At 54.3% G+C, this 9,177-nt stretch overlaps 1 protein-coding gene across 1 annotated transcript in view; it reads right to left on the minus strand.

The window, feature by feature from the left end:
• The window catches only part of NPAS2 (neuronal PAS domain protein 2), a 103,156-nt gene that overhangs the window by 23,182 nt on the left and 70,797 nt on the right, over nucleotides 1–9,177 (minus strand). The window contains 3 exon segments of the mRNA XM_045283824.1: nucleotides 1,351–1,450; nucleotides 3,861–3,945; nucleotides 7,512–7,659. Of these exon segments, the coding sequence (XP_045139759.1) occupies nucleotides 1,351–1,450; nucleotides 3,861–3,945; nucleotides 7,512–7,659 (333 nt within the window).

A 9,177-nucleotide genomic window follows, 5' to 3' on the forward strand; every position in this document is an offset into this window, starting at 1 on the left:
CCTGGAGACACTTCCAAATGCTTTCAGGCAACAAGTACATGCCATGTCTTGGCGAGGCGTAGAGGCCCTCAGCCACATCAGGCTTACTTTCTCACCATATGTTTCACGTTTCCAGGGTTTTCTAAACGCCTTTTGCATTTTACTTTGTCTTAAAGCAGTCCCTCAGCATCCAGAATGCTGGCATTCTCGGCAAGAGAAGAGGCTCCCCTAGAAAGAAGGCGCATCTGGGCCCTCTGACCTTGGAAAGGAGCCTGGGGGTGTAGTGGTTACAAGTGGGTCTGTGACCTGCAAGGCCAGTCGTGTAAAAACCACCAGCCGCTCGGGCTTTTTCCTCCTGTAAGAGTCACTGTCTCGGAAACCCCCGGCGCGGTCCCACCCTGTCCTGTAGGGTCGTGGTGAGTTGGCATCAACCAGGTGGTAGTGAGCCGAGTGTCAGAGGGTCTCCGGTATTGTGTCAGGTAGACGGGAGCCTTGGTGTTAGCCGATCTTTGGAGTCTCAATCCCAGTGGAGGTGAATACTGCGTGTGTGTGCATGCATGTATATGGGCGCCCATGAGAACGGATGTGATTGACTTCTGGCTCTCAGGCACCGAACAGAATCCATCGCTTGGATTTGTTGTGGCAAACGGCGGGTTTTAAAACTCGGTCAGCGCCACTCAGGGAGTGTGTTCCGGAGGCCCCGGCCATTTGGGGCCTGTGTGTGACTGGCCGACCGAGACGAGGCCATCCACCAAGAGCACGCATCTAAAACGCTGGCCGCCTTTGGCAGGGCCGCCCATCATGGCCAAGCAGGCCCAGGGCACTTTACAGAGTGTCGGTGACAGCACTGAAGTGGAAAACAACATCCGCAGCCAAAACGGGCTTATTCCCGGGTGTTCCAGAGCTGTATACGGACGGTCAGGGTGAGTTAGAAATGATGAGAGGGCACAGAATTTGTGTGTGTGTATGTGTGTGTGTGTGTGTGTGTGTGTGTGTGTGTGTGTGTGTTTTAAGAGCCTGGATGGCAACCCACGCACGGTGACCCTCCAGGACAGGGCAGAAGTGCCCAGAGGGCAGTCACCTTTACCTGTCACAGCTCTCTCCTGATGAGTGGCCGGTGGGTTTGCTGCACCCTTGCACCAGCAGGGCTCCCGCTCTGGAGGTGGTGCCTCTGCATGGGGCGGGCGCCCTGTGTAAGCCTCGCAGCAGGATGATGGGGTCCCGGAGGAGCAGGAAGGCCAATCAAGAGTTTCCCACCATGGGGAGGATCAACACAGAGGCTGTCCTCTGCCGCGATCTCGGGCTGTCTGCCCCTGCCGATTACCAGCTCTCTGACACGCTCCCAGATGTGACGGCAGGGTCGCCACAGACGTGCATCCTCCTGCAGCATGCCAGCGGGGGGCTCTGCAGAGACAGCCCACTCTGCGCCTCCTCCCAGCCCGACCCTCAGCAGAAGCCAGTCGGACCGCCGCTGGGCCAGATGAAGGGCGTGAACCATGTGCTCTGCGGCTGCCAGCCTCTGGCTAAAGGCTTCAAATGTGAGGTAGTTGGATAGTCTGGGACTGTGCCCATATTTCATCCATCCCAAGAGATACTTTTTTTCTTAGTATTACTTTTAAACTAAGATTACCCGAAGAAGCCCAGGCGGGTCAATAGTTGAGTGCTTGGCTGCTAATGGAAGGTGGGGGTTTGGCTCCACCAGCTGCACTGCTGAAGAAAGACGTGGTCTCTGAGTCTGGAAGGATTTCCAGCCCAGGGAACCTCTGGGCAGTTCGGCTCTGCCCGATGTGGTCGCCGTGAGCCAGAGTCGACCGAGCACAGTGGGTTTGTTTCCATTGAAGGCTACCCAGACAGGCTCTTTCGAAGTTGTTGGCCTTCTGTTTTGAGTCTATCGCTCTCTCTCTCCTTAGGAAAATCAATTTTTTATTGTGGTAAAGATCTATGTAACAAAAGGTTTGCTATTTCAACATGTGTTTGAACATGTAAACTCCAGTGACATTAATTCACGTTGGTTGTGCTGTTTAATTGTGACCACGGTCTGTTTTTAATCCCCCTGTGTGCCCACCCCTCCCCCCGCCCCACCTGCCGCCATCATCATCAATAGAGGCATCACACCCTGCCCACTGCCCTTGAGTCGATCGATCAGATTCACAGCAACACAACGGCCTAGCATAAGGAGAACGGCCCTTCGGGGTTTCTGAGACTTTTAGATCTTGACCAGGGCAGACAGCCTCATCTTCCTCCAGTGAATACCAGCTTCCCGAACAGTCCCTGAACCCGAGGCACCTCCCCTTTCCCATTTTAACATATCTGAAATCAGTTGTGTCTTGCAAGTGAAAGCCTCACTTCACAGATGAATTAGCAGCATCGGTGGTGGACCTTCCTTGGCATCTCTCACAACAACAACAACAACAACAACAACAACAAAAGCCAACTCACTGCCATCGAGTCCCTTCCGACTCATAGCGACCATCCAGGACAGGGTCAAACTGCCCCTGTGGGTTTCCAGCACTGCAACTTTTACAGGAGTACAAAGTCTCGTCTTTCTCCTGTGAGGCGGCTGGTGGTTTCAAACAGCTGACCCTGTGGTTCACAGTGCAATGCTAAGTAGCACGCTCCTTCTCTGGCCCCACCCTTTCTTTCCCTGCAACTATTTACATCTGCATTTTGAGGAGCAGCCCTCTAGTCTGCGTGCAGGAGAGAGGGGAGGGGCCTCGTCTGACAGGACCAGAGCTCCCAGGGTGGGAAAAGAAACTCCATGGAGTGGACTCCTGACATGGAGCTGGTCCCAGCGTGGCTGCATTCACTCTGTGGCTTACCTGAGACCCACAGCCAGAAACAGAGAGTGCTGCGAATGACCTGGAAGCCTGGAGGACATCTGAGTCACAGAGGCAGGGCAACAGCCACCTGCCAGCTCTGACTCACGATGGCCCATGCGTATCAGAGTCTGTGCTCCATCAGGTTTTCCGAGGCTTGTTTTGGGAAGAAGATCGCCAGGACTCTCTTCTGAGGTGCCCTGGGTGAACCTGAACCCCCAGCCTTCTCGTGAGCAGGCACGTGTGCTAATGGTGCACACATCCCAGGGCCCCAAGGAGTGGACCAGTGTCAAACCAAAGTCGCTGTCACCAGCTGGTCCAATTCCCAGTGACTCTACAGGACAGAGTAGAACGGCCTCGGTGTGTTTCCCAGGCAGTAACTCTTCATGGGAGCAGAGCCTCATCTTTCGCCTACAGAGTGGCTGGTGGTTTTGAACTGCTGAGCCTGTGGTTAGCAGCAGGATGGATCACTCACGATACCACCAGGGCGCCATCAGGGCCAGGCTCATGCTCCTGTTCACTGCCATCGAGTGGGTTCTGGCTCCTATCTCGATCCTATAGGACAGGGTAAAACTGCCCCTGTGGGTTTCCCAGACTGTAACTCTTTACAGGAGGAGAAAGGCTCGTCTTTCTCCCGCAGAGTGGCTGGTGGTTTTGAACTGCTGCCTTTGACATTTGCAGCCCAACTCGTGAACACTATGCCATCAGGGCTCCATAAGGGACAGACAGAAGTGTGACTATCAGATCTTCAGGTCTCTGTGGATGATAGAACCCAGCCCAGCTTTTTATTGGCGGGAGAATGACAAAGTGCACATCTATTAATGCTGTTCTTGTTCAGGCTGGAACATGACCAAATTGTGCTTGGCATCCAGAGGCTGTTTCTAACTCTGGTTTGGAGGTCTAAAACCTGGGGGGTGCTCTCAGGCGAGTCAGCCAAGCTCTGGGTGTCCTTCTGCGTCTTCATTGGAAGAGCGAGAAGGGTGGCAGTACCCCCCTTCTTCCACCAGCTTCAGAGGACCCGAGTCCTCACACACACAGGGTACGGCCAGGCAGATAGCAGCGTACCTTTAATGCTGACGGGTGCACGGCCTCAGTTGGGGGGTCTTCCAAAGCCAGCTCCTGCCTCCTTTCCACCCGGACATCGGCATAACTGAAACCAAGAGACCACAGCTGCAGGTGGCTCACGCCAGGACACCACCACCCAAACACACCGGTGCAACCCTGACTCAGCTTCACACCCGATTCCAGATCACGGCACCAAAAACACTGGGGCAGCCCCTTGGCTGAAAGAGTGGACCATCTCGATTTCTCATGTCATTCCCCTTCCCTTCTGACTGATCCCCTGCCCCCATCCAAACCTCTAAACACAATTGTCTGTAAAAAACGTATTCTCAGCTGTAGGGTAAGCCTCTGCCCTCACATAATTAGAAGCCTTTCATAAACCTGTGTGTTTACAAATTGTGTGTCAGTCCACTGAAGGGACCTGAGGCCTCCTACGTGCAGACAGCCGTGTGAGTGGGCTGGGAGGGCCGTGAGGGTCCTCAGCCCTCCGGGACTCTGGTTACCTGTTTATCTGTTCCCCACCCCATTTCCGCAGAAGGGTGGCTGCCCTAGGATTTGGGAGGTGCAGCATGGAAAGGAAAAGCAGGGCCCAGGGTGGACTCTGAAGGTCCAGGTGTTGATAAGATCCAGCCTTCCTGTGGGGGCTGAGGATGGACGATGACGGCCTTGGAGTATGTGTGCAATGTGGACTACAAACTGGGAGAGTCCCCTCTCCCCTCTCTCCCTGCTTACTGACTCACCGTGTGTGTTGGTGGTGTTAACGGCCATTAAGTTGCGCACTTGACGCATGACATCTGCACGCCCCACAGAATGGGTTCAGAGCTTTCATGAATTTTCACCAGACCGCTTTTCCTAGTCTGTCTCTGTCCCGAGAGCTCTGCTGAAACCTGTTCGGCGTCAGAGCTTCCACGGGCAGGCTGGCTGGGGGAGGTACCCCGATGGCATCAGCCCGGGGTCTCCAGCATGAAGGGGGGATTCGACTGCTGGACAGCCACTTCACTGTGTACAAAATATCAAGGTCGAAGGTACGGCCCTGCTAACTGCTCGTTCTTGCTTATCCGTGCTGTGTAGTGAGAGATGGCGTCAATTCTGACTCACAGTGGTCCTGCCTGTCTTCTATTTGAGCCTAATGTCCAAGCGTTTGGTTTGGGGTGGTCGACAGTGGGAGTCCTAACTCCATTTTGAATCTTGACATAACTTCAGCCTCCACCGAGTTCATTCCTAAGCCAGCCAGGCCCCGAGGCGGAGTGTGTTTGCAGGAACTTTACTGACTCTCCTGGTGTGGTAGTCACATAACCTGGTGTCAGTGTGGGACTGGAGTGGACTGGAGAGAGTGAAGGGGTGGAGTCTAGACTGTCAATTGGGTCATCACCAATGAGACCTCTGTGTGGGCGTGGCCTTCTCCTGAGGATTCTGGGAACCCAGAGATTTCCTCCTTGAAAGTGGGAGACACTCTCCCTCTGCTCACTCACTACCTGGGAGACATTGCAGCTGACAAGACACATGGAATTATGCGAGTACCCTGAGCTGGAGAAGCCACGTGGAGACCCCTGCCAGCGCTGAGATGTTTCCAATGCCACTGGATCCAAAGACTTTCTACCGACTGGCCTGTAATCATCCTGCACTCTGTCACTGCATATGTTTTGTGAGTCTGACGAGGACTTTTTATATTGATATTGGACATATGGGCTAATATCTGACTTATGGACTTGATCTGGACTGGGCTGACCCATTTTCTCAATATTCAACTGCTCTTTTATATAAAATTTCCTCTTCTACACATATGCATGTTTATGAATTTGTTTCTCTAGTCTACCTGGACTAACACACCTGGTCAGCCTGAAGGAGCACTGGTTGTGGCACTGTGGGCCAGGCATTGAACTACTGTCTGCAAAGCCGATGGTTCAAGCTCACCAACTGGTTCCTGGGGGAAAGATGAGGCTGTCTGCTATAAAGATTTCTAGTCTTGGAAGATGAGGAGTTCATGTTCTGTAATTAGCCATGTAATTAGCTATGAATCCTTCAGCCTCGAACAACACATCATCTTCCTCATCCAGATGATTGGGTTTTCACTTGTCTTTGTCATGTGTAAGACTTAATAAAACACACTTGAATTTGAGGTCTACTTTCCCCTCAAAAAACTAAACTTACTGCCATTGAGTTGGTTCCTACCCCACCCCATCCTGCCCCAGACACTCTCCACCACTTAACACTGACTCATGTCTTCAAACGAGCCCTGATGGTGCAGATGAAAAATTGGGCTTTTAACCATGAGGTCAGTGGTTCGAACCCACTAGCTGCTCCAAGGGAGAAAGAGGAGGCTGGCTGCTCTTGTAGAGATTTAGTCTTGGATGCCCTAGGGAGTAGGTAGTTCTCCTCTAATCGGGTCACTGTCTGTCAGAAGAGGAGCCTTGGTAGCCTAGTGGTTACAAGTTGGGCTGCTAACCTTAAGGTCAGCCGTTTGAAACCACCACCAGCCACTCCTCTGGAGAAAGAAGAGGCTTCTACCCTCATAAAGTTAGCCTCAGAAACCCACTGGGCAGTTCTGCCCTGTCCCACAGGGTTGCATCCTCTCAGAGGCAGTGAGTTGTCATGTTGTTATCGGCCAGAATCAGCCAGTAGCAACCACGGCAGGGGGGGATGCGGTGCAGAGAAAACCCACAGACCAGCATCGGCCTCTGTTACCTCCGAGAGCTGGGACCGGACTGGGGTGGGCATGTGAAAGGCTGGGATGCTGTCTCCACAGGGTCTCAGTTCACACACCCTGGCCAGGGGCTCCCCGATGTCCCCCGGAACCCACCAAGAGGTCCCTTCTGCTGACAGCCTGACTGTGTTGTCAACACTGCTCCCCCTCCGCCTCGAAGCATTAAAAATAAAGGGGAGTATGCGTTTGAGTTACTTAGAGGCAGACACTTAATTATCTTCTCACAAACGGTGACAAGCAAAAGCTGGAGGGTAGCTCAGGAGGGGACCTATGGAAGCAGGTCAGTGAGCAGTAACTCGCCAAGTGGTATATATCCTGGTGGCCGGGAGAGTTCTAGAGGCTTCAAAGGGGCCTCTTCAACAGCTCTGAGGAGTTCTCAGTCCCGGGAGAACAGCCCTGAGCGTGCCCGACAGGAAGCTGTTAGCTGGATAGGACAGTCTGAGCCACACTGAAGAAGTCCAGCTTGGGGTAGGGGGTGGGGCAGGGGGCAAAGGCAGATCTATGGAAAACGGTGGCTTCGGCAATTCCTTTTAACTTGCTGATTGATGTTTCCCAGCCTGCTCTGGAAGGAGTCCTGGTGGCTTAGTGGTCCTGCTTTGGGCTGCGATCCACAAGTGGTCCTGCTTTGGTCTGCAGTTCAAAACTACCAGCCCCTCCGAGGGAGAAAGACAGGGTGCTTGACTCCAGTACTCGGAAACTCAGTGGCTGGCCCACCAGGTGCTAGAGGCCCACTAGGAGGGAAGTGAATCGGGTTTTTGGAGCCGGCTTTGGGCAGCTGTGACGGAGACTAGAAAGCGATCACTGGTGCCCCTCCTGGATTGGCACCCAGGGCTCCTGCGGACCTGCCTGTGTGCATGGGCCGTACCCCTTGCCTGGTGTGGGGCCACACCCTGACCCTTGGAAACTGTGTTGCCGCCCCCCCGGCCCACGTGCCGCCGCCAGCCCGGTACCTGACCACGGAGTGCGTGCACACGATGAACTCTGGCTTGGAGTTCCACTGGTGGTAGGTGATGTAGTAGTGGGTCTGCAGCCATATCCACTGCTGACCTTTGGTCAGAAACCGGTAGCAGCACGACTTCCCTTTGCCAAACTGCATCACTGCGCAGAGAAAACAGATGTAGCCGCATCAAGCATGCGTCCAGGGGGAAATGGCCCTGGCCAAAAGTCACTACTAGAACGCAGTCTGAGTTGCTGCGGCTCACCTGCCCCCACCCCCAGGCGCACCCACCCTTTAAGGGTGCGTGCGTGTCACTGCAGTGGCTCCTGCTGGCTCTGAAGTGACGGAGGAATGACCCACAGACACACCTGCCCTGATGGCCAAGAAACTTGCACAAGATCCTCACAGGAAGGAGCCCAGAATTTAATTAGAAAAAAAGCGCTCCACATTTTCCCGGGGGAGCGGTGGGGGGTGGGATTCTCTTCCTGCTGCTGCAGGTGGAACTGCCGTCGGAGCTGCTGGAAGCCAGGAGTCGAGCCCAGAAAAGAGCATCCAGACACCGGAAAGATTGGACCCAGAATAGAGCTGGCAGCCAGCAGCCTTTGGACTCATTCTGCGGCTGTCAGTCAGCCATTCAGAAATAGAGAGGCTGCTACGGATGCCTTCTGGGCTCCCCCACCCCCATGCAGGGGTCGAGGAGTCCTGGCAATTATGTCACTTTCTCAGGGGATGTCCAGAACAGAATGGGCCCTGCCAACTTATTATTGCCTGGGCAGGACAGGTGGATGGACCTTGGGGCCAGGAAAGTAGGAAAGGAATTGGGTTTTCTTATAGTAAAGGGGGCCTGGTATGGCAACAGTTCAGCGGTCTGCTGTTCAGGACAAGGTCAGTGGTTCAAACCACCCAGTGGCTGGGGGCGAGGAAGAGGGTGGGATGGGGGTCGGAGAGAAGGATCTGCTCATGAACTCCCTTAAAGACCCCAGCCTCGGCGGCAGCTCTCCTCTGTCCCAACGGCAGCCTCGGGGAACTGCCATCTTCATGATGCCTGGCCTCTCTTCATGCAGGCATCCACAGTCAGGAGAAATCAGAGCTGCAGCACTCAGATAAGGTAAGGAGCTGCAGACAGGAGGAGGAGGCACCTCGAGAGGGGAGAGGACCCTCAAGAGCTCAGCAGGGTGGCAGCCCCGGCTGCACAGAGCAAGCAAGTCCAGCCTTGACCATGGAGCCAACACAGCCAACCCAACCTGTGTCCTTCAGCTGCTGCAGACGGCCGAAGCAGCTGCCAGGTGGAGCCAACTCATGCACGAGAGTAGAACGGGGCTTCCTAGGCTGGCAATGGTGGCGCTTTCAGAAGGCCACCAGGCTTCTCTCCCACGGGACCACTAAGAGATAGGGCTGCTCAACTTTAGTTGTTCCCACAAATCACCTGGGGATCTTGGCGGAGTGACTATTCTGTCTCAGGAGGGGTGGGGCTGGGGGCCAGAAGGTAGTCTCAAGGGTGGGGATTCTCCATGTTTAACAAATGCCCATGACTCCAGGGCAGCGGGCCCCGGGGCCACTGTCTGAGCACATGGGGTCCAACGTTCAAAGATTGGCCTCAAATTCTAATAGTGGATGTTGATGGCAACTCAAGCCTTCAGTAAGAACAACAGTGTAGGCAAGACAGCTATCAACACACA

This window comes from Echinops telfairi, unplaced genomic scaffold (assembly GCF_000313985.2).
Source record: "Echinops telfairi isolate 266 unplaced genomic scaffold, ASM31398v2 ScPeMD7_7467;HRSCAF=8505_1, whole genome shotgun sequence".
In the NCBI taxonomy this organism is placed as follows: domain Eukaryota; kingdom Metazoa; phylum Chordata; class Mammalia; order Afrosoricida; family Tenrecidae; genus Echinops; species Echinops telfairi.